The sequence below is a fragment of the Pipistrellus kuhlii genome, unplaced genomic scaffold, assembly GCF_014108245.1.
Source record: "Pipistrellus kuhlii isolate mPipKuh1 unplaced genomic scaffold, mPipKuh1.p scaffold_m20_p_10, whole genome shotgun sequence".
Taxonomy (NCBI): domain Eukaryota; kingdom Metazoa; phylum Chordata; class Mammalia; order Chiroptera; family Vespertilionidae; genus Pipistrellus; species Pipistrellus kuhlii.
Window position 1 is genome coordinate 16,270,466 of NW_023425405.1, and position 24,879 is coordinate 16,295,344.

Below are 24,879 nucleotides of genomic sequence, written 5' to 3' on the forward strand. Positions count from 1 at the left end.
AGGAGCACCACCAGGATGAGACCATCAGGCTAGTAAGCACTCGGGATGCAGTGACGTCGGGGAGAGACAGGCCAGGAGGGGGCAGGGTTGTCCGCAGCACACAATACTGCATTTACTAATTTCTACAGGTCAGAGGTTGGCAGTGTTGGGGTTCTGTTGTTAGGAAAGGTTGTTTGGTTCTGTGTGGTGGAATCCTCTGCCATCCCTCCTGGTGGGGCCTCGGCCACATCTAGCGGTGAGCCAAGCTCAAAGCAAAGAGGAAGGTGGGTGTCCAGCCCACAGAAAGGAAATGAGAGAAGAGACAACTTTTAAGTGTCCCTTGTTTCTCCAAAATCCTCACAAATGTTTCAGCAAGCTGTGGAGTCCGTATTGAGAAGGGAGAATGGATAAGACAGAGAAAAATGTGCACTCTCTCACTCAAATGAAACGTGGCTTTTTAAATGACCTAAAGCAAGTATGTCAAACTCAAAGGCTAACATGGAGCAAATAAATAAGACATGCGGCCCATGGGCCTCCAGTTTGACATGCTCGACCTAAATCATCACTGGGGGAGATAAGTAAGGTTGCTGTTTCAATGCAGAAAATGGAAAAAATTATACATGAAAAAAATTTTGGTTTTCTTCATTTGAAGGAAGGATTACCAGGATAGAAATCGGTAAAAATGTATAACTACTTATTACCAAGTCTCTGGTGTTTTCTCAGAATTGAAAAAATATTTATCTCCTTAAAACCTCTCCTCACAGCCAGCTGAAAAGTGAGGTCTGAGGAGCAGGAAGCCTGTGTGTCTTTGAAAAAATTCTGAGAAAACACGACTTCATAATAAGTAGTTACACATCCTCGGGGATAGGAGCGAGGAGGAGGTGTGAGCAGACGCTGTTCACAAATACCTCCCTGCTTTCGCTCAAACTCCCAGCAGAAGGAAGCCAAGGCTTTCATACCCATTTACTCATGGCTTTCCAAAAGCAGGAAACTGGGAGTACCCCTCCTCCAGACCAGTGCCCCATGACTGGGCTGTAGCCCAGAGAGACCCTACGTGACCACTCCCAGCAGCTTGGCAGCTAGCCACCGCGAAGCTGATCAGCTGACCGAGCCTCACTGCCTCAGACAGAAATGGAAGAGGGGGGAGGGAGCCCTTCTCTCATTCTTCCTCACCCTGTGAGAACACTGGTCTATTCAAGGCCCCACCCCAGCCAGGGAGCAGAAGGCAGGACAGACACAGGCAGGGCTGTGGGCACAGGGGGGATGAACTTGGCCAACTCGATCCAGTCCTTTAGCCAGTCGCCAGCAGAGGGCTGGCTCCAGTCAACCTCAAGCATGTGAAGCTGATTGAGAGGACCAGGGACAGGTGCTGGGAAAGGCCGCCACCAGGTGGAGGGCAGCCAGGAGCAAAGCCGCAGACTCTGCCGTCGTCCACAGAAGCTTCTGTAACAGAAGCACCAACGCTCAGAGAGACAGGAATGCTGCGGCTCCCCGTCTGTGGCCCAGAGAAACAGGAACAGCACAAACCTTAGCCAGTGGAACAGAGGAGAGGGCATCCTCCTGCCGCAAAGCAACAAGCAAACATCGCACGGGGCTCAGCCCCACGCCAGTGAGGGTGAGGCAGGGCCGGGGTGGAGGCCTGTGGCAGTAAGGGTGAATGGAGCGCCCCGCTGCACTCACACACTCCCAAACGGACACCAGGTAACCACAAGAGCATTCTTTTTTTTAAAAAAAGAAGAAACCGAGCAAACGTATACAAAATACTGTCATCTCTCCTGGGCCAGCAGGGCCGCCATCACAGTGCTTCACCTGCAGTGTTCGGAACGCCTGAGCTCTGTCCGCCGTGTGGACGCTCCTGGCACCGCCCGGCAAGCCGGTCTCCGGGCACCGCGCACCACTCCTCCGGCTCACAGCGCCCGAGCCCCCAAGCAGCCTTTCCCTGAAGATGCCCCGCCCGGGCAGGGAGCGGAAATGGAGCGCCTGCCCTCCTGCTTCCTGCCTCCCCGCCCCGGGGATGACGGCTTCCGGGGGAGTTCTGGGGCAGGTGCCCTCAGGCTTTATGGGCCAGGAGGGTGGTCAGCTTGATCTTGCCATCCATGGAGGCGGTGAGGCAGGTGCCGCAGTCCATTGCCGTGCTCCAGTCCACCGTGACCACGGGGGCTCGGTGGCCACCCAGGCTCAAGCAGCTCTCCAGAACCTTCTCGTCCCCGCCCAGCTGTAAGGGGACAGGAGAGGAGGAGGTGTGAGCAGATGCCGTTCACAAATACATCAAGTTCTCCACCAGCCACCTCGAGCCTGGGGCTGCCACCCCAACCTCGGGATGTGACAGGCACACACGCGCCCCCTTCCGGAAAGCCTGTTTAATTTCTTAGACAATAAAATACCTTCCTTGTTCTGACTAGAGTTATTCCTTCACCTTACGTGCAAAACAAGTCCCTGAAATGCTCTAAAAGGCAGGGAGTTTTCTCTGCCGCCTCTAACTTGCTGGGGGCCAGTGCCCTGCACCACTGGGCCGCTGTCACCCAGCATCATCCCTGCTCCCAGACATTATATCATGCACCTGCTTCTTTATTCCAGGGGTCCCAGCCGCAGGAGGGCGGGTGGAGTACCCGGATGGAGCTGGCACCAGCAGGCCCTCACATCAGTGTACAAGCACGGCTCCTCTCTACCCCACAGCACCCGCCAGGACTCGTGCAGGTGTGAGGAGTTAGAAGGAGTGAGAAAAGGGAAACCAGGACCAGCTGAATAATGATCAATGCAGCCACAGATATCACTTGTGAGCAAGAAGTATATGACCTTCATAGAGAAAACGTGTTTGTTTTTTTTTCTTTTTATTGATTTCAGAGAGGAAGGGAGAGGAAGAGATAAAAACATAAATGATGAGAATAATTGATTGACTGCCTCCTGCACATTCCCTACTGGGAATCTAGCCCACAACCTGGGCATGTGCCCTTCACCAGAATCGAATCTGGAATCCTACAGTCCACAAGCCAACACTATCCACTGAGCCAAACCCGCAAGGGCAAGAACATATTTTTAAAAGTCATGAATTGGCCCAAACCGGTTTGGCTCAGTGGTAGAGCGTCGGTCTGCGGACTGAAAGGTCCCAGGTTCGATTTCGGTCAGGGGCATGTACGTTGGTTGCGGGCACATTCCCAGTAGGGCGTGTGCAAGAGGCAGCTGGTCGATGTTTCTCTCTCATCGACCTTTCTAGCTCTCTATCTCTCTCCCTTCCTCTCTGTAAAAAATCAATAAAATATATTAAAAAAAAAAAAGTCATGAATTACTTACAGATTGTAAAAATGGGGTCTGAAGTTCATTATATTCCTTAAGTCATGAGACCCCATTGGCATTTTAAAAATTATACAGAGGAAAATATTTTAACTCATTAATTGGTTATAGAGCAAATCTGACTGCAAAGCATATACACTGGTCAGGACAAACGACAAAGGCACATGATTAAAAATAAAATACATATACATACACTTATACATTATACATTAAAAATAAAATACATATGTGTATGTATATGTATTTTATTTTTAATCATGTGCCTTTGTCATTCGATGGCGTTGCCTCTGCCCACGCTCTGCTGACACAGCCCTGCAGCAAGGGGGCTTCTGCTCTGGCCACACGGACAGGGGCGGGAAGAGGCCCACACTCGGCCCTCCAGGAGAAAGCTCCTCCCCGCCACCACACCCCAGGTACCTTGTAGATGACGCCCCCGGTGGCAGAGCACGTCAGCATGTAATTTCCCTCCGAGTCAAAAGCGAAGAGCCGGCCCCGGGGGACCTGCACCTGCTTGTAGCCGCTGTAACCGGACAGCACGAAGGGGCCCGTGGCGTCCGCGGGGAGCCCGAACTCAGACACCTTCAGGCCACTCTTGTGGATGTTCCACTGGATGAACTGCAACCACAAAGCACAGCAGTCTCTCAGCAGCGGGACTGCCGAAGAGGAGGGGACGGCCCCAGAGCAGAGGCCATGGGACTGCAGGCCACCAGGAGAGGTAGTGGGATTGACACCGCATCCCCCAGTCCCATCTCTTCCCAGCACAATGTAAGCTTTTTATTTTTTTATTATTTTCTTTTAGGGCAGAAATTCTAGAAAAAGGGTCAGCAACCTCACATCAAAGTCTGTATTTTCTCTCTGGCCTGAGCCTAGGAGGAATGTTTCACGTGACTGTCATTATTGTTGCTAGGATCAGAACCCAACTAGACTGTTCTGACAGGAATTCCCAAAGTGGAGAGGACAAATTCCAAATGCACTTCCAGCATCTCAGCAGTGCAATGACCGGATCCGCACAGTGCAGCTGTGAGTTCAGCTTCGTGTAGGGCAGCGTTTGTAATGCTTTAGCCTGCCCCAGGGGTGCGCTCCCTGCGTGTGATCACCTCTTAATTGAAAATCCCACCAAAAAACTAGGAAGCCAGGCTTGACTTCAAAAGCCCCCTTCCCGCAGTTTTCAAATGAAAAAATAATTTTGTAATTGCTGTTTTCAAACGGGTAATACAGGCCGACAGGATAAAATCCAAAAGGCACGGGAGGGCACAGATGAAAAGCATGTATGCTTACCCCACCCCAGCTCCCTTTCCAAGCGTCCTCACATATCCTTCCAGAGAGTCTGCAGAGGGCCCTTGTTTTTACTTTTTCCTGCCTCTTTTTACATTAATTACTTGATTCTGCTCACTGCTTCTGGGAAGCTGCTCTGACTCCAGGCAAACTCCACCCACCCATGCTCACATCCAGCCCCAAATCCGGACCCGCTGCTCCATGCACGGTGGGACGAATCCCTACAATCAGGAGGAAGGATATGGGTCCCCCCTTTCATAAGAATGGCAGCTCCCACTGCTCATGTAAGCCGCACAGAGACCCGGTGAGACTGGTTCCTGCTATTATCCCTATTCTACAGATGACAGCACTGAGGCGGGCAGAGGCCACGGTCACAGCAGTAACAGGTGTGGCCACGATGCCGTTCCCGTGCTCCCTCCGCTCCCAGACGCCTAAGCCAGGGAAGGGAAGTTCCTGCACCCGCCTACCTTCCCGTCCTCGCCAATGCTGTACACGGTGTTCTCGTCGTAGCTGAACTCCACGGAGCACACCTCCCCGCAGTGGGCCTTCCAGCTCATGGCGCACTCGTGCTGCTGCATGTCTGAGGCACAGAGACGGACACGATGCTGAGACTCCTGCCCAGGCTCCGGGAGGCACTGGCCCACCTTCTGCAGTGGGAGCTGCTCTGAGGCAGAAGGGCCTCACCGAGCTAGGCCCTCCGAGGAAGGGTTCTGGCTGCTTCAGGTTGCTAATTGTCTCCTCCGCTGCATCTGATCTTCTATCTAACCCTTAGACAGAAGCTGCTTTCGTTGGGGCCAAAGTGAGGTTCATGAATCCCTGGGAGGAGCCCGAGCTGGGCGGACACACGTCCTTCCTGGGAGGCCTCTGTAGCTGTGCACCAGGGCACCTGCTGAGGACACGGCCCCGGTCCCAGCCCAGGCCCTCTGCCTCCGGGCCTCCTGGGGCAGGCCGGCATGGGGTCTTTAAGCAGCTGCCGATGGTTCTGATGCACACTGTTCTAACGCTTAACAGGGACAGGGAACTAGCCACACCGAGAGGACAGGACGGCATTACTCCCTCGGGTCCTCTTGGGTCTCACTCAGGCCATGAGGGCTCAGACAGACACCTCACGACGGAAGGACTGCTGAGCCCCACGCCTCCCGCCTGTGTCCATGACACTGACATGTGCAGGGTGACTGCAGAGGCTCCGAAGACAGCAGATGCTGACCAAAGCTAAGTTCTGCTACGAGCACGCTGAATTGGGGATTTGCTTTGGATCCAGCTGACAAAAATCCGCTCTCTTCCCGGGACAGTTAAGGAGGGACCAGGGCTGCGGTGAGCATGACTGCTTACCGAACAGCCGGATAACGCCGTCCGCCGCCCCCGTGACCAGCAGGTTCCCGTTGTGATTGAAGGCTGTGCAGTTGACAGCAATGGGCCCCGGATCCAGGGAGAACTGGAGCTGGAGAAAACAAACTTAAATTTTAAAATGGAAGAGAATAATATACCAAAATCCAAGACAAGTTCTGTCTGAAAGGGGACAGGAGACCGAGATTAGGGAGAGGCACACAAGAGCATAGAAAGTACTGGCACTCCATCTTTAAGCTGCGATGGTGTATGGGGCCAGACCAAATGACTTTGAGGGCCTTACATGGCTGGAGGCCACACGGCCCCACCCCTGGTGTAGGGTGAGAGGGAAGGATGGGCTCAGAAAGACGCCCCGTTTCTAAGTGAGGCACATGTGCCGAGATGAGGAAGCTGGAGGAGGGGCAGACAGGGCAGGGCCGCGTGTTCAAGAATGCATGTGTGGCCCTGACACCTGTGCGACCTCTCCGGGGGAATATAAACTTCCCCACAGACACCGCAGGAAGACACAAACTGAACCCCTGGCACCCAGCCACCTGTAAGACAGGACCCTTCAAGGGCCCAGTAACATCAGGAAACTGTTCAACATCAAGGCCACGCCACTCTGAGCACTAAAACTAACTAACAAGAAGCATCGCTGCCCGTTAAACAGGAGAGTTTACGCATCGTTTACTCTCTCTAGGGCCACGCTGGGGGGTGGGGGGAGGGTGCGAAGAAGGGGAGGGGACGCGGAGCACAGGGGATTTGGGGGGCAGTGAGAATACCCCGTATGATGGTGGATGCATGTCATTACCCATCTGTCCAAACCCACAGAACGTAGCGGACTAACACCGAACCCTGCAGTGGAGGTGCACTCCGGGAGATGAAGGGTCGGTGTGGGCTCAGAGAGTGTACCAAGTGCCCTGCTGTGGCCTCCCAGGAAGGACGTGTGTCCGCCCAGCTCAGGCTCCTCCCAAGGATTCCTGAACCTCGCTTTGGCCCCAACGAAAGCAGACAGTGAGGGCAGGGGGTGTACAGGAAATCTGTGCCTTCCTCTCCATTTTGCCATGAACCTTGAACTGCTCAAAAATAAAGTCGCTAGCAGAAACCGGTTTGGCTCAGTGGTAGAGCGTCGGTCTGCGGACTGAAGGGTCCCAGGTTCGATTCCGGTCAAGGGCATGTACCTTGGTTGCGGGCACATCCCCGGCAGGGTGTGTGCAAGAGGCGGCTGGTTGATGTTTCTCTCTCATCGACGTTTCTAGCTCTCTCTCTCTCTCCCTTCCTTTCTGTAGAAAATCCATAAAATATATATTTTTAAAAATAAATAAAGTCTTTAAATATAAAGCGATTTAAACGAAGCCACAAGGGCCCTCTAGGAGGCTGTGTGACTGTGAACTTGTGGCACAACTGAATGACTTCAGCTGGCAATCTGCTCATGGAGCACTACCCCTTTCAGCACTTACACTTTGACGTTCCTCACAAATCAAAGTCTGAGGAGACCAAAGCAGAGAGAGGGAGAGACGCGAAGGGAGGGGGCGCGGGCTCCGTGCCTCCCGGGGTGCGGCAGGCCCGGGGCCCGGCGGGGCAGGCCCGCACCTGCTGCTTCATGGTTTTCGTGTCCCACAGCAGCAGCTTGCCGGGAACCTGGTTCGGGCCCTTGCTGCCCATGTCCAGTGCGGAGAAGTCCATCTGGGAAGCCAGGCTCGGAGCTGCGGCCGAACAGACGAAAGAAGCCCCGTTGGGGCTGCACGCCAGAGACAGGATTCTGCAACACAGGAGGGGGGGTCAGCACTCCGAGGGCACGGGAAGGGTGAGATGGAGAAAAGGCCCAGCACAGGACCCGGCTGCAGAGCACAGTGAGGGGGGCGGCCGCCAGCTCACCTGGGCATGTCGTCGTTGATGTTGATTTCACAGAGATTCTTCTTGGCTTCCGTGTCATAAAGGCGCACTGTCCCCACACCGCTGCCCAGCAAGAGCTAGAATGAGAAAGAGTGGGCGGTGTGAAGAATGGTAGGGGGTCGGGGAGGTCAGGGAGGTCAGGGAGGACCACTGGGTGGTGGTGGGGGTCCAGGCTCTCTTCTGTGAGGTCTGGGCAGGCTGCAGGGGCGGGACCCCCATTTATCCAGCTAATTTAGGTGATATCTGCCTAAAATTAACATCATTTAAAAATTGAATAAAGAGCCTGGGTGGGGTTGCTCAGTGGTTGAGCATTGACTTATAAGCCAGTAGGTCATGGTTTGATTCTTAGTCAGGGCACATGCACAGGTTTCAGGCTCAATCCCCAGGAAGGGGTTTGCAGGATGCAGCCGATCATCAATGATTCTTTCTCATCATTAATGTTTCTATCTCTCTCCCTCTCCTTCCTCTCTGAAATGAAGCCTATCTAATAAAAGGGTAATATGCAAATTAACCGTCACTCCGTCACAAATATGGTGGTGCCCATAGTCACAAGATGGCGGCGCCCAGTGCTCTCAGCACCAGAATCCCCCAAACCTGGGGGGAGGGGGATATGGGGGAGGAAGATGGAGGGGTGGCTGCTGAGAGCAGGCAGCATGAGCAGCCTGGCGGAATGCTTGCTTTGTCGCCATTGAAGAGGCCCACAGAGAGCCTCTGGCAGTGGGCACGGAGCGGCCAGGCCCCACAGAGAGCTACTGGTGCACAGATCCATGCACAGGACTACTAGTAAAAATATATTAAAATACATAAATTAAAATTAAATAAAGATATCAGAGCTGACCTTGAACAGAAATAAAACCACAAACGGAATCTGAGGATGGGAAAGATGTATCGCCCCAGACATACCTGGAAAGGTTCTGGCTGATGAAACGAGACCCTCTGTGCTTTCCTCCTTTTCTTTCCACTTTAAATCCCAGCTTTAAATCTCCTTGGGGTGCTGGCCCTGGCTGATCATGGGGCCTGGATCCCCTTTGCTTGTCTGGGGACAGCTCTGGCTCTGAGCCAATAAAGGCCTCCAGAAAAAAATAGAAGAAGCTATCCTTGCCTTCAGGAACCTGTAATTTATTTGCTGAAAAGCTTCGAAGATAATGAGCATCACCAGAAGGAAGCACCAGAAGCAGGTCTGAGGGTACTCCCAGGAATACACCCTGTATTACAACCTTAGCATTCACTTGGCAAGTTATCACTGAGTGTGCCCTGACACCTTCGTACCATAACCAAAATGCCTATAGTTGTCAACATGATTAAAAACAAGGTTTGCCCCTCGGGTTGCCTGCTATGATCTCCTCAAAATGCAACAAAAGAAAAAATTACAAATCAACTTTACCTCCTTAACTACAAAGTCTGTCTCAAATAGTAAAGTCCAGAAGGAAAAAATAACACTGTACTATTCCTGGAGGCAATGAGACCTGTGGGAACCGCCAAGTAGGGCACCATCCCCACCAGCTTCAGCTGCTTCCTTTAGGCCTGACTCAGGGAGGGGTCTAGCAGCAGGGGGAGAGGCTGAGAACGTTTGTGTGGGTTGTTGGAATCTGACAGCTAAAGGACTGATGAAGAAGAACAGGAAGTGAGCCAGTCTCTCCCCAGACAGAGCAGCAGCGAGCCAGGCCACCACAGAGAGGGTGGCACCCTGGCCGTCAGATGGGGGTGTCCTCCAGATTGCACTGCAATCTCGTTTCAGTTCTCATTCATCCTGTTACCTCCTTGCCTACCCCAAACAGGAGCCTATAGGGTCATTCCTGGCTATGTGGTGCCCATGGCTCAGCTGCCGGACCACCGGCGGACAACCCTGGGGAATTCTTCGCAGACGGCAGAGCAAACAATGAGGCATCTCACTCACCAGCCGGTCCCGCTTGGTGGCCCACTCTAAAGACAGCAGTTGAGACTTGGAGATGGAGGACGCCTTGGTCTGCATGATGGGGTTGAAGGACCACACTTTGATGACCCCGTCTACATCTAAGCTGGCAACCCTCCTCCCCGAGCAATCCACTCTGAGACAAAAGAGAGAGGGGAGCCGTTAACGTCCTTGCCGTGGTCCATCCTCCTCTTCAGCGAGTTCAGATGGTTGCTTTTCTGACGTTCTGACTGTTTTAAAAAACAATCTTGAAATGCCGACACTCCAATGACCAGTGGACTATTTCTAGAAATAGTCATTCATTCATCTGTCCAAGCATTCCTTATGAAGCACCGTTATATGCTGAGCCCTGGGGCAAACACCGGGCATAGAACAGTGGGCAGGATGCATTGGGCCTCGACCTTGGGGGCTCGGTGTCTGGAGACTGAGAGCCTCCTGCACTCAGCTCCAGGGCCCATCAAAGCAAGGGCCCCATCTACCCTCCGAACATTACATCTGTGAGGGTCCCTTCATGAAAGGTCATGTTCTTACCATGAGCAAGTAAAAACTTACAGATGGGAAGTACATGGTGGGCAGAAGTAGGCTTACAGTTGGAAAATGATACAATATTCAATAAGTAATAACAGGAAAGTAAACTCTGCTTCAAGTGCTCACAAATATAAACCTATTTTTGCCCTGCCCTGTATTTATCTAAAGTTACCAACATAGCCCGGCAGGTGTGGCTCAATGATTGAGCGTCCACATATGAACCAGGAGGCCATGCCCGGTTTGATTCCATGCATGGCCTCTGGTTCATATGTGGGCACATGCCTGGGTTTCAGGCTCTATCCCAGTGTGGAATGTGCAGGAGGCCAGCTGATCAGTGATTCTCTCTCCCTCTCCCTTCCTCTCTGAAATAAAAAAATAGAAAAATGAATAAATAAAATTACCAACATAAAGCAAACTAAAATTGAGTGAGCTTGCTCTAACCAGTTTGGCTCATCAGTCTGTGGACTGAAGGGTCCCAGGATCGATTCCAGTCAAGGGCATGTATAATACCTTGGCTGTGGTCACATCCGCAGTAGGAAGTGTGCAGGAGGCAGCTGAATCAGTGTTTCTCTTTCATCAATGTTTTGAATTCTCTATCCCGCTCCCCTCCCTTCCTCTCTGTAAAAATAAATAAATAAATAAAAACAAAAATTTAAAAAAATCAATAAAATATATATTTTTTAAACTGAGTGAGCTTTAGGGAGTTCAAGTAAAAGGCAACTGTTCCTAAAACTTAGAGTCCATGGTTAGAAAGTTCAGAGAGGTTGGTGAGGGCTACAGCAGCTCTGAGCAGGACCCCCCACACCCAGGTGGCAGCTGCCCAGCCTCCTCTGACTCTCTGAGGGTGACAATGGTCCTTCAGGAATCCACTTCCCATACCTCCTGCCCGATACACTTTCCTACACAGCTCCCCGGGGAGACAGTCCCCACCAGGCTAGCGCATTCCTAGCTGGGCCCCGCCTCCACCTGAACCCACCTGCAGTGCATGATGGAGGAGTGGTGCTCCCCATACTCCTCCTGCCCGAGCACGATGAACGGCTGTTCGGCGCGGACCCCTCCGCCCTCGGGGCCTGCGGAGGCAGCCCGCGTCAGCGTCTCCAGCGCCTCCACGTGCGGCTCTGGGCAGGGCTCCGGTTCGGGGCCACAAGCTTCGGGTTTCTTCTCCGCACACTGTGCCAAGCAAAGCGGGGAGAAGTCAGCTGTGACAGGTCTGCGCTGGGCCTAGCTACTCGCCACATCCGGGGACACGCTGCAGCACACTGCAGGAGGCTCTCAGTGATCGTGGGTCTAGAGCAAGCATGTCAAACTCGAGGCCCACGGGCCACAACAAATATTTTTGCAGCCCAGCCAATATAACGGTATGTAAGAAACGTCTTAATAAAAATTTTGTAACTTGATTTTTACAATATTCTGTTATACATAATTATTAATAACAAACTATAATACAATATTCACTAATGACTGATTACTATAATCATGTTGCATTCATTTCCTTTATGCGCCTTATGTGCAGGCACACAATTCTCTCCACTAATACTAGCAGCGAATATTTTAGCAGCCGACTGCCATGTCATTAGTCTTGTTTGGTGTGCACAACAAGAACTATTTTGCTTTTGAAGAACAAGAAAAGTTCGTTTATTTGAGTAACGCTTATTAATTTGTGCAGTTATGCAGTGTCTGGTGAGTTAATGTTCAAGAAATAATATTAATTTTTTGTTAAAATGCTCTATTAATTTATTTTAACGATCACTCGTTTATTTCAGCCCTTTGTATTCAGCGTGTCTCTACTGAAATAAAACTATGTTTCTATGAAAACTGAAGCTTTTGTTTTTTTGCAGCCCATATAAACTTAAACCTTGTTTATTTAGCCGGCGTTAGCCTTTGAGTTTGACATGCTTGGACTAGAAGAAAGAGTTCTGAAATGCAAGAACAGGGCCCTGTTCGCCCAGGAAAGGCAGATGCCTGCTCTCCTGCCATCCCCCCTTCCTAGAGACCTTACTCCTCCCACGGGCCCTGATGAGGGAGAGAGGGTCAGGGTGCCCCGTCCCTGTCAGGACACATGCCACCCTGACAGACCAGGCCTCTGATGCCTTTAAATAGGCAAGTAGCACTTGGCTGGTGTGGTCCAGTGGTTGAGTGTCAACCATGCCCCAAGAGGTTGCTGGTTTAATTCCTGGTTAGGGCACATGCCTGGGTTGCAGGCTTGATCCCCAGTAGTGGGTGTGCAGGAGGCAACTGATTGATGTTTCTCTCATCACTGATGTTTTTAATCTCTCTCTCTAAAAATCAATAAAGCATATACACTGAGTAGCCATATTATTATGATCTCTGAACGCATAATAATCTGGCCACTGTGTGTGTGTCTGTGTGTGTCTCTCTGTGTGTGTGTGTGTGTGTGTGTGTATATACTAGTGGCCTGGTGCATGAAATTTGTACACATTAAAAGGGGGACCCAGAGTCAAGTCCCTGCCCACCCACATGCACCTCAAAATTATGTTGAGACCCAGACCCAGCCTCCTCCCCTGCATTGGGCTAAATCCAGACCCGGCCAGTCCCACCTTGTCAAGCCCCGCTGGGCAGAGGGCATAACCTCAGGTCCCCTGGCCCAGTGCCAGGACAGGGGCGTGGCCTGAGGTCCCCGAGATGGGGCGGGGGATGTGCCTTGAGGTCCCCTGTCAAGCCCTGCCGGGTGGGGGGGCACGACCTGAGATCCCGTCAAGCCCTGCCGGGTGGAGGGGCACAACCTGAGATCCCGTCAAGCCCTGCTGGGTGGGGGGCATGGACTGAGGTCCCCCATCAAGCCCCACTGGCAGGGGGTCACAGCCTCAGGTCCCCAATCAAGTCCCGCTGCGCTGGGGCCGCGGCCTGAGCTCCCCCGACCCAGCACTGGGGGTGCACCTTGAGGTCCCCCATCAAGCCTCACTGAGTGGGGAGCACAGCCTCAGGTCCGCTGGCCCGGTGCCGGGGTGGGGGCATGGCCTGAGGTCCCCCGGCCTGGCGCTGGAGCAGGAGGAGCAGCCTGAGGTCCCCCGGCCCAGCACCAGGATGGGAATCACACCTTGAGATTCCCCCATCAAGCCCCACCAGGCCTGAGGCCCCCCAGCCTGGTGCCAAGGCAGGAGGTGCAGCCTGAGGTCCCCCAGCCTGATGCCAGTGGGGGGGGGGGGCATGGCCTGAGGTCCCCTGTCAAGCCCTGCCAGGTGGGAGGCGTGGCCTGAGGTCCCCTATTAAGCTCTACCATGTGGTGGGGGGGGGACGGGGGAGCACGTCCTGAGGTACAGGAGAAAAGGATCCTGAGATCAAGCAAGTCTGGAGGATTCTGGGTTAAAACAAGGGAAACCGGTCCTGTCCTGCCAAATCTGAGCCTGTGACATGCTAATATTAACGTGCACAATTAACCTAAGGGAAAAACACAGTATGCAAGGGGTCCCAAGCCAATTTAATCACAGCCCCCATCTTGTGGGAACATTTCTAGTTGGCATTTTATGGCTTCCATTTAGAAAAACGCTACCGCAGAAAGAGGGACCACTGCAGAGTCAGGCAAACTACGAACAAAACCACCAAAGTGCAAGCAGTTAAGCCCAGGTCAGCAAGACCACACTCCGCGCGAGGGCAGAAATCACGGGAGGTCAGAGCGGGCCCTGCACCACCCGTCATTTCCCACGGCCCTCCCGGGGGCGTGCTCGGGGCGCTGAGGGCAAGCCATACCTGCAACGTCAGAGACAGAAGCTCCTTCCTCTCCTTGCCGTGGTCCTGCAGGCGCCGCTGCCGGTGCTGTGACCAGCTGGACTCCCCCGGGGCCAGCCCGCTGAAGAGGCTCTTCCCGTCCCTGGGTCCGCACGCTGGGTCCTTTGCCTTCGTGGTCTGAGGGCGAGACACCAGGCTCTGAAAGTCTCTTCCTGTCTGTGCCCATGCCAAGAGCCCGTGGCTTCTCTACCCAACAGCGCCTGGGTAAGTCCCGCCCTGGCCATGCTAAGCAGGTAGTTAAAATGTCACCATCTCATTGGTGGGCCAAGTCAAGAGTGAAACACAGGCTGTCTGGACCTCCTCTCTGTTCTCACTCCCATCATGAGGACAGGGGTCAGCCTGCCTCAGCCTGCCTATCCCTATCACCCGGAGGGAGGTATCCATACGTCTCCTTGATCTGAGCAGAACAATTATAGGTACTTTTAGTCAAGGGGGACGAGATCATGTCAGGCCCCACGCTAGGTGTTCTAAACATATATAAGCAACAGTATGTTTGGACAATATACAATCCCTTCACTGGAGGGGGAAAGGGAACATAAAACCTTTTGGGGCAAGTGCTGACTAAGACAGCTAATGTTAACTATTAATAATACTCAGGTATCTGGCAGCGACTACCAGGTAACCAGAAATTCTCAATAGAAGCTATTGGAAACTCAAGGACTTTTGAACAAGAGGAACTGTGCAGAGAAGACACTGGCATCATCTGGCTCCTTTGCATAACATGAGTGATAAAGTCAACCAAGGTTAGAGCAGATAAATTCAATAATTCCCCACCCTACTCCCAGGGAGAGAAGTTTCTTAATCAAGAATCTTTTAAAAAGAGCTGACACCTCATTCCCTTTCCAGATTACCTGGCCGGGTCTTGTTTTCCAACTTCATTCCCACAAATAGTGAGGTCAAAAGAGCCCCCTGCCTTTTTACACAGATATGGATACAAATCAATTTCCTTGCAAGCCACGAGACCTAAGTCAAGAGAAGAGACTCCCTGCCCAGCCACGTGGCTCAGTAGTTAGTGTCGACCTCTGAACCAGGAGGTCACGGTTCAATTCCCAGTCAGGGCACGTGCCTGGGGTTGCAGGCTCGATCCCCAGTAGGGGAAGTGCAGGAGGCAGCCTATGATTCTCTCACATCATTGATTGTTCTCTCTCTCTCTCTCCCCCTCTTCTTTCCTCTCTGAAATCAATAAAAATATATTTTTTAAAAAGAGATTCCTCCAAAGTCTAATGTCCTCTCTAGTTCTGCTATTTGCTATTTCTTACGTTAAGTCTGTGTCTTGTGTTAAATCAACTTAAGATGATTAGCATAGATCCCTTGGGACCCTGGAGCCACGTGACCAGATAAGAAAGAAAATGTTAAAGGACTGAGCCTAACAATGTCTGGCCTGCAGGGTATTTGTTTTGTTTTTCTGACTGAAGTGACCTCCAGTGTTATCTACTGGTGCTTGTAACCATAAATATATAAACACACCCAACATCAGAGTACCTATTTACAGTGTCCCCCCAAAACTGTATCCACACTTTGAATGATTATAAAGTCAGTGTTTATTAACATACAGTCCATTTTCAAAATTTAAAAGCATCTACAGAAATTAATGATTTTTTTGTCAGTGCCTGTTTTCAAACTGATGACTGTTCTGGTCCAAGCACCGCTGATAACACAAAGCAATGGAATCACAAACATCAAGAATCATTTTGTTCGGTATTTGTTCGCCCTCAATTCGTCAACTGTGGCCTGTTTTGTACCGTAAACCTTATATTTTATGTATCCCCATAAAAAAAAGGCTAGTGGTACTTTAGAGTAAATTTTCTTTGTTCAAAGCTTAGTCTGGCTTCACTCATTATTTCAAATCAGTTAAACCTGAAAAGGAATGAAAATTTAGTGAGTTATCAGCTGTTAAAGTGTGTATTCATTTTGGGGACACCCTATATAAAGCAAATAACGGACATAACAGTAGAAACAGGCAGCAATACAATAAGACTAGAGAGCTTTAATACCTCACTTTCAACAACAGATAGATCATCCAGACAGAAAAGCAATAAGAAAACACTGCGCTTAAACTACACAGTAGATCAGAAGGACTTAATGGACATTTACAGAACATTCCACCCAAAAGCAGCAAAATGTACATTCTTCCCATGTGTACATGGAACATTCTCCAGGAGAGGTCATATATTAGCTCACAGAATAAGTTTTAATAAATTTAAGAAGATTGAATCATATCAAGGGTCATAATGATATGAAACTAGAAATGAATTTATAGGAAACCTAAAACATCATTCACAAATATGTGGAGATTAAGCAACATGCTATTGAACAACCGATGGGTCAAAGAAGAAACCAGAAAAGAAATTAAAAAAATATCTGGAGACAAATGAAAATGGAAATATGACACACTGAAACTAACAGAATGAAGCAAAAATAGTTCTAAGCAATAATAGTTCATAGCAATAAACACCTAGTACATTAAAAAAAAAATCTCAAATAAACAACTTAACTTTACAACTAAAGGAACTAGAAAAAGGATGAACAAATTTCAAAGTTAATCAAAGGAAGGAAATAATGAAGACAAGAAAGAAAATAAATAGAGATTAAAAAGGCAATAGAGCCTTAACCGGTTTGACTCAGTAGATAGAGTGTTGGCCTGCTAACTCAAGGGTCCCAGGTTCGATTCCGGTCAAGGGCATGTACCTTGGTTGTGGGCACATCCCCAGTAGGGGGTGTGCAGAAGGCAGCTGACTGATGTTTCTCTCTCATCAATGTTTCTCAATATCTCTCCCTCTTCCTTGCTCTCTGTAAACAATCAACAAAATATATATTTTTAAAAGTAAAAAGGCAATAGGATCAATGAAACTGAGAGCTATTTTTTTTAATATGAACAAAATAGACAAACCTTTAACTAGATTGATTTACCAAGAAAAAAATTAAAAATGTAAATAGTAAATAAAATTAGAAATGAAGAATTCCAAAACATATCTCAAAAAACCTAACATTTTCATAGAAGAGACAAAAGAACTGACAGCAGAGGCCATGTTTTCTGAATCCAAAGGTGGCCCCGAGGATCCAGCCACATAAAAGTGCTGAGTAGCAGAAAGAGGAGTGTGCGGGCTGGCAGTTGTTTTCTAAGCAGTGGGGTCCTGGAAAGTGAGGAAGTCTCAGAAAGCCTGGAACCTGCAGGTTTGACAGATTGACCAGCCTGACAGAGAGATCTTTAAACTGGAAGCTTGAGAAGAAAGGGGAAAGAACCCATGAAAAGCTGCATCAGACCACAATGGGGTCCTCCCTTGGAACCAGAGGTGGGAAAGGCTACAGAGGGAAGACAGACGTTATTTTTTCTTCTTAATTACCCACCGCGCCTGATAAATGGTGTCTTTTCCTTTTTCAGTGGTGTCAAGAGTGCTCAATTCAATTGGCCCACACTGCCGGGATGGGGGGGTTTAGGATGGACATCGAATCCCCCCAGCTGACACAGTTCCCCAGCATGGACAGAAAGTGCAATGTTAAGAAGTGCAAGGCGGAGCTTCCCTCACAAGTGAATTTGGAATGGAAGCTGTCCAGCATATCATCAGGCTGGACAGGACTCCAAAATGGAAATTCAAACAGGCATTAACAAATTAAGAGCTGCCTTTATAATGACAGGGCAGTTTATACAAAGAGAACTACGTACCTAAGTGTGAGTTATCACATCCTGCTTAAAAGAGACCTTTTCCTTAAACTGTATCTACTAAAGTTATTTACTAAACAAGCACAAACAACAAAAAATGTGCTAAAAGCTGATGATGCAGTTGTCCACAAAACACTCAAATAAGTAGGCGAAGGTAAAGCCATGTCTCGCTACAAATGTACATAACTTAAAAGTTCACTGTGACAAAAAAAAAAAAAAAAAAAGTTCACTGTGACATAAGCAGCAATTCAAAAGTTTAAGAACAGCCGAAACTGGTTTGGCTCAGTGAATAGAGCGTCAGCCAGCGGACTGAAAGGTCTCAGGTTCAATTCTAGTCAAGAGCATGTAGATTGGTTGCGGGCACATCCCCTGTGGGGGGTGTGCAGGAGGCAGCTTGTCAATGTTTCTCTCTCATCGATGTTTCTAGCTCTCTATCCCTTTCCCTTCCTCTCTGTAAAGAAGCAATAAAAAATATATTTTTTAAAAAGTTTAAGAACTGCATAAACATCTCAACTTGGATTACTATTGAAATGGCCCAAATTACACCCAGTCATATTCTATCATAATCTACCTGTCTCTGGCCCTCGCCAGGTAGCTCAGTTGGGTAGAGCATTGTCCCAATACGCCAGGGTTGCGGAACCTCTTTTTGGCCAAGAGCCATTGGATATTTATAACATTATTCGTGGGCCATACAAAATTATCACCTTAAAAACTAGCCTGCTATTGTTTGGTCAAACATGTAATTAACTCACCCCTAATGCTTTGGCAGGGCCGGACCAAATGACTTCCCGGGCTGTGGGCCGGACGTTCCCACCCGGACTATGCCAAGGTTTCAGATTCGATCCCCAATCAGGGCACATACAACAATCAACCAATGAAGGCATAGATGGGTAGAACAATATATCAATGTTCTCCCTTTCTCTCTCTTTAAAATCAATCAACCAATAAATAACTAAAATTGAGAAAAATAATAATCTACCTGTCTCCTACTATTCAGAAGAGAGATTTTTAACTGTGTATCACTTGGCCTCCTTGCTCTCACTCTGAAGAAGGCTATAAATTAATTTTCGATGGCCCGAATACAGCTTACCGGGCAGTTATCCAAATGGGGCAGGAAACGAGTTCCAGTAATTTGATCTCCCCTGAAGCAAAATAAAGCCACCAGAGGACAGGCCCTTGGAACACAGAAATTACAGAAGGAAGGATGGCAAGAAGGCTCCCTTTTCCCCATCCAGCTAAGAGCCATGGAAACAGCCCCCACGGTACCTGAACTTGCCACTGGTTTCTCAGTAGGCGTGAGGTAATTTGAGAATACGGAAGTCTGTGCCCGCTTTGTTTTCTTTACATGATGGCAATTAAAGGTTATCACTATAATTAACCTCTCGCAGTCCCACAGCTTACTGAGTAGGTGTGGAAGGAGTGGAATTAGGGCTGAGGTGCCCTCAGGGGCTGCTGCGGTCCCAGAGATGCCTGGGAGCCTGGAAGCCAGGGTTTTATAGCTACTGCCATTTGTTTTAAATTTGCCTCCAGAGCCGAGACCGGTTTGGCTCAATGGATAGAGCATCGGCTTGGGGACTAAAGGGTCCTGGGTTCGATTCTGGTCAAGGGCATGTACCTTGGTTGCGGGCATATCCCCGGTGGGGGGTGTGCAAGAGGTAGCTGATCGATGACTCTCTCTCATCGATGTTTCTAACTCTCTACCTCTCTCCCTTCCTCTCTGTACAAAATCAATAAAATATATTTAATAAATAAATAAATAAATAAATAAATTTGCCTCCAGATTCAGATTGAAAGCACTACACCACCATCTATCCTGCCATCTACCATGCTATGAACATTTCAGTAATAATGACAACAGTTAAAGCAACCAATTAATTACATGTGGGCAAATGCTGATGTAATGGAAATTTATACTGATATACACAAATACTATTTAAAATAGAAAAGCCTAATTATTTTCTGCATTGTTAATTTAATAACATAGCACATGGTTTTTTATTTGTTTATTTGTTACTAGTAAAAAAGAAAGAGGCAGTTCTGGTGTGGTAATAGTGAAGAAAAGGCTATACACTTAACATGTGCAAACAAAGCAATATGGCTTTAAAAAAAACAACCCACAATGTCACTTCTTATTGAGTTAAAAGCAATATATCATTAAAATCATAGGAAATGATCATGCAACTCTACTTAGTATTGATAAGAGAGCACCTCAAATTATACATTCAAATTTGGCCATTAACTGTAATAGAGGAATTAAAAAATAAGAATGTTCTGCCTAAGAGGAGGGGGACCAGCATGGTGAGTGGTCTAAAAATCAAGCCACAGGTACAAACAGTTTCAGGGAGAGGGAGGAATGAACAGAGTGCTCAGCCCGGGAAAGATAGGAAGGGTTGTCCCAAGAGGAGCCTTAGTTTACTCAGCATCAGAAAGCAGAGCTAAGATCAGCGAGTTTAATTATAGGGAGGTTTCTACTAACAGCTCTGCGATGGACAAACTTTCCCATGTTGACAAGCAGCTGCTCATCACAGGAGGCAATGTATTGGAGAACAGGCCCGGCTGCTCAGTAGGAGGAGGGGCCAGATGACCTTTAAACTCCCTTTGACTTTAAAATAATTTGATTATCTTGAACCTCAAATCTACTAGTTATTTTTAGAATTGAAACAGCAATGTTGAATCTAATTAATAAATTAATAAAAAATAAGTCACCTGCCTGGCCTGTGTGGCTCAGTGGTTGAGCGTCACCCTATGAACCAAGAGGTCTAGGTTTGTTTCCCAGTCAGAGCACATGCCCAGATTAAGGGCTCCATTCCCAGTTGGGTCATGCAAGAGGCAGCTGATCAATGATTCTTTCTCAATGATGTTTCTATCTCTCCTTCTCCCTTCCTCTTTGAAATCAATAAAAACATTTTAAAAAATTTTTAAAAAGGGACCCAACCACTGGGTGTTTCAGATTGTAGACATCTGTGGCTTCCATTCAGGAAATGGAAAGAGGGTTACTTTTGTTTTAACATACCATGTGGTGAACCAAGCTTTGTTGGAATATAAATTAGAGGTGAGGTAAGAAATGCTTGCTACAAACTACACAGTCTTACCCTCATCTCTTGAGTGTATCCCAGTCCCATTTCAATCTCACCATCTGACACTTAGTCCTAAAGACATAAAGAGCAAGGCCACCAGCTTCACCCAAAGAACTTGTCTCTGTGTTCTCTTTCATGTTTTTAAAATATTTTATTGATTTTTTTTTTTTTTTTTTTTTACAGAGAGGAAGGGAGAGGGATAGAGAGTTAGAAACATCGATGAGAGAGAAACATTGATCAGCTGCCTCCTGCACACTCCCTACTGGGGATGTGCCCGCAACCAACATACATGCCCTTGACCGGAATCGAACCTGGGACCCTTCAGTCCGCAGGCCGACGCTCTATCCACTGAGCCAAACCGGTTAGGGCTCTCTTTCATTTTAAAAAATACAACTGAATTGTGTAATTTCATGCACATTCCAAGGGACCTAACACTCCCTGTGCCATCTATTACACTTATAAAATACTGCACAGTGAAGAGATCTGCAAAGCAAACAGTGAAACTTACTCGAACACACTCCACAGAACTGGAATTCTAACTAAGTATGAACTTTAGAAAAATAGTCATAGTACAAACTGTGACCGATGTTTGACCGCTGGGTGCTAAGGTTATAGTCGTTACGCACTGCTGGCACTTTAGGTCTCAGAACTGTCTTGGGAACCCACGCAGGCCAGTATCTTCACAGATACAACTACTACTACAATGTATTGAGTCCTTGTAATCTGCCCAGTACTGTATATATATCAAGGGTCCTTAGATCAGCTCAATAAACCGAGCCCCTGACCCCGAGGGAGTGAATACTAATATTATCACCCTCCAGCAAACGGGGGTTTAAGCAATCTGAGCAAGGATGATAAACCAGGAACTGAGCTGAAAGCGTAGCTGTCTGACTCCGAAGCCCCCTCCCTGCTCTTTCTTATCCAGTGTCCTGCTCAGCTGCAGCCCTTCAACACTACTGAGCCCAAGTGCTGTGCTAAAAGCCCCCTCTTCCTAGGAGCAGCCTGGGGCAGATCCCCGACTCCCGGAGGCAGTCAGCAGCCCCGAACTGCTGTGCCACTTGCAACTGTTATCAAGCCCAGGCTGGCACGGCTATGGCGGCTCACTTTACCTGTAGCTAATACAAGTATAATAAGAGAGAAAGGGTCCGACCCAAGACATACAGCGCAACGCTGGGCCTGGAAAACTTCCACTCGGGCAGGCATTTCTGAAAGCATTGAGTTTTGACCATCTCTGCAAGGAAAACTACTCAATGGGACCCTTAACTGTTTGGAATATACACTACCATAAAAGACATTCTGACAAGCTTCTATACATGTGAAAAAAAATAGTGAAAATCCTTCACAGAATCAGTAAATCCCAACTGTACAAGAAATTCATTGATTCAGAAGCAACTCTAGTTTACTCTTTTATCTATATACTACTTCATGTCGCCCAAAATTCAAAATTCCAGAATCTTGAGTCACCAAATCACAGTCACAAGCCCTCCTGAATGCAAAGGAGATCTCTCAGAAAAGGGGAGGGACCCTCCATCCGCCCTTCGCCTGCTGAGTGCCCAGTGCTGGGGCCTTTTGAGAGCTGGCACAGGAGCTCAGGAAGTGGCCAGAATGGCAGCATGCTGGGGGGGGAGAGAAGTCCCTATGGGTTAGGCCTGCGTCTGAGATCTGGCACTTTGGTCAGCCTCACACACCTGCCTCCTGTCATCTTCTGCCCCCAACACATGTAATTCCGGCCGGAGGAGGGACTGGAGGGGGAGGGTGGGCAGGCGGAGAGTGCACTGAGTGGATTTCCCTGCACTGTGCTCTCATCTCTATTCCATCCAGCAGAGCTGTCACTTGTCTAAGAGGAGAGCGGGAGGGGAGGAGGAGAAAGGGAATGAGATGTGAATTTCTGATCTCACAAGCATACCCGAGAATTCAGTTCTAAGCGAAAGGAGAACACGTCTCCGTTTGACAAGCAGGTACACTCAGATGTCAGAGGCCTTTTGGCAAGTTAGAACAGATGGGACTTGTGCTTACCTGACTGCTGATGGACTCTTTCTTGGCCGAGCTCTGAGCCTGAGGCGGGCCCTGGGCAGGTGACAACCGTGAGGGGCTCTTCTTACTCTGAGGCAGCAGCGAGGACAGGAAACCCACACGAGGGGACTGGGAGAGGGACGTGTTCCTCTGGCTGCACACCATGGCTCTGGACAGCACACACAACACAAGGTCATCGGGCTGGAGGGGACCTGGGAGAAGCCGGAGCACAGGCCTGCTGCGCTGAGGACAGTGCCAGGGACCAGAGCCTTAGCCAGGCTCACACGCCTGGACTTTAGGTGGCATTCTCCTCAGTTCTTCGCTTATACCTGTGGTTGGCAAACTGTGGCTCGCGAGCCACATGTGCTTTGGTCCCTTGAGTGTGGTTCTTCCACAAAACACCATGGTCTGGGCGAGACTATTTTGAAGAAGTGGCATTAGAAGAAGTTTAAGTTTAAAAAATTTGGCTTTCATGCCGAAGCCGGTTTGACTCAGTGGATGGAGCGTCTGCCTGCGGACTGAAGGGTCCCAGGTTCGATTCCGGTCAAGGGCATGTACCTTGGTTGTGGGCACATCCCCGGTAGGGGATGTGCAAGAGGCAGCTGGTCGATGATTCCCTCTCATCAATGTTTTTAGCTTTCTATCCCTCTCCCTTCCTCTCTGTAAAAAATCAATAAAATATATTTTAAAAAATTTTTTTGGCTTTCAAAAGAAATGTGAATCGTTGTACTGTTGATATTTGGCTCTGTTGACTAATGAGTTTGCTGACCACTGACTTATACCAAAGAGAGCTGGCAACCTGCCCGGCACAATGGGAAGTCTGCAGCTCTCCTTTGAGGGCCCTGGAAAAGCTCAGATGCTTTGTTTATATTCATTACATGTTTGAAATGATAATCTGGATATAATAGATCATTAAAATTAACTTCACCTGTTTCTTTTTACTTTTTTTTAACATAGCTAAAATTTTTAAATTCCATTTCTTGATATGCATTCTATTACCATCAGATGGTGCTAGCTCAGAAACAAAAGCAGTTTCACTGGATGCAATGCTTGGCCACGTGTAGGTTGGGAATCTGTCTGGGTTTGTGTCCTGACTCATCACTCACTCACCACTCACTCACTCACTGTGACCTCTCTGTGCCTACATCTCTTCAGCTGCTATTGCTGTTACTATTATCAACTGGGTCTTCTGTTTAGCTGGCTGGCTTTTAATGTCACTCAAATACCTCTCCCTCCCATCTGCCTACCACTTCAAACCCTCACACAGGATGATGCTTCTACTGTGGAACTGCCAATCTTTTCAACCACGAGGTACCGTTTCCAATGCGCAACAACATCACAAGGCGTAGGACACTGGTCGGATTTATTTATCCAGGTGGCACACACCAGGATGTGCAGGTCCCTGGAAGAGCTCGGCAGGTGGAGGACCTCAGAGGCCAGGGGAGCTTACTCGGTGAGGAAGCATTCCCCGTGAGTGCAGGAGGCTCTCGGGAAATTCTGCATCTCCAGGAGCAGGGGGTTCAGGTGAGAGCACGGGGGAAAGAGGGAAGGAGGGGCTAGGCACACACTCACAGTTCCGAGTCCCCCAGGCGGTCCATGTTGGAGACGTAAGGAGGCAACTTGTGTTGGACCAAAGCCTTTTCTTCTTCTGGCTGTTGCTCCTCTTTCTTTAGTCGGTGGATCTCTGCTTGCAATGCAAAAAGCTGCACAGAGATGGGACAGGGTTCACCAATGACATCACCCCTCTGGGGAAGATTAGCCACATCACATCCAACACCCATCCTCACTGGCTCTCAGTCTCAGGACGCCAGGCCCGCTCTCTGCCCACTGTGGTTTGGGAAAAGTAGGTGAGCTCAGCTGTTACCTGACTACAGTGAGGTGAGAAACTAAAAACCGTTAGATATACAAAACCCCCTTTTTTTTTCTTTTTATCATTTGACTCGCTTCCCTTTTATCATTTTACTTGCTTCCTCCTGAATTCACTGAGAAAAACAGCTCCACCCAATCCTGCTTTGCTCTCGGGAACCTACAAATCAGACTCTGGAACTCTCATGGAAAAGTTTTATTAAAGGAAGCTCAGCATTTTTTACTATTCGCCTGAAGAAAATTATACACACACACCCAAAACCCAAGAATCTTTCTTCTTTTTTTTTAATCCTCACCCAAGGATATTT

General features: G+C 48.8%; 1 protein-coding gene across 4 annotated transcripts in view; it reads right to left on the bottom strand.

The window, feature by feature from the left end:
* Positions 1-1,681: 1,681 nt before the first annotated feature.
* The window catches only part of WDR91 (WD repeat domain 91), a 28,840-nt gene continuing 5,642 nt past the window's right edge, over positions 1,682-24,879 (bottom strand). For all 4 annotated transcript variants that reach the window (XM_036427605.2, XM_036427592.2, XM_036427600.2 and 1 more), the window contains 11 exons: positions 24,278-24,408; positions 22,709-22,874; positions 13,916-14,071; positions 11,184-11,377; positions 9,665-9,815; positions 7,750-7,844; positions 7,465-7,633; positions 5,878-5,986; positions 5,013-5,125; positions 3,688-3,885; positions 1,682-2,194 (listed from right to left, as the gene is read on the bottom strand). In XM_036427605.2, coding sequence (XP_036283498.1) covers positions 2,030-2,194; positions 3,688-3,885; positions 5,013-5,125; positions 5,878-5,986; positions 7,465-7,633; positions 7,750-7,844; positions 9,665-9,815; positions 11,184-11,377; positions 13,916-14,071; positions 22,709-22,874; positions 24,278-24,408 — 1,647 coding nt within the window. In that variant the 3' untranslated portion in view covers positions 1,682-2,029. The remainder of the gene's footprint in view (positions 2,195-3,687; positions 3,886-5,012; positions 5,126-5,877; positions 5,987-7,464; positions 7,634-7,749; positions 7,845-9,664; positions 9,816-11,183; positions 11,378-13,915; positions 14,072-22,708; positions 22,875-24,277; positions 24,409-24,879) is intronic.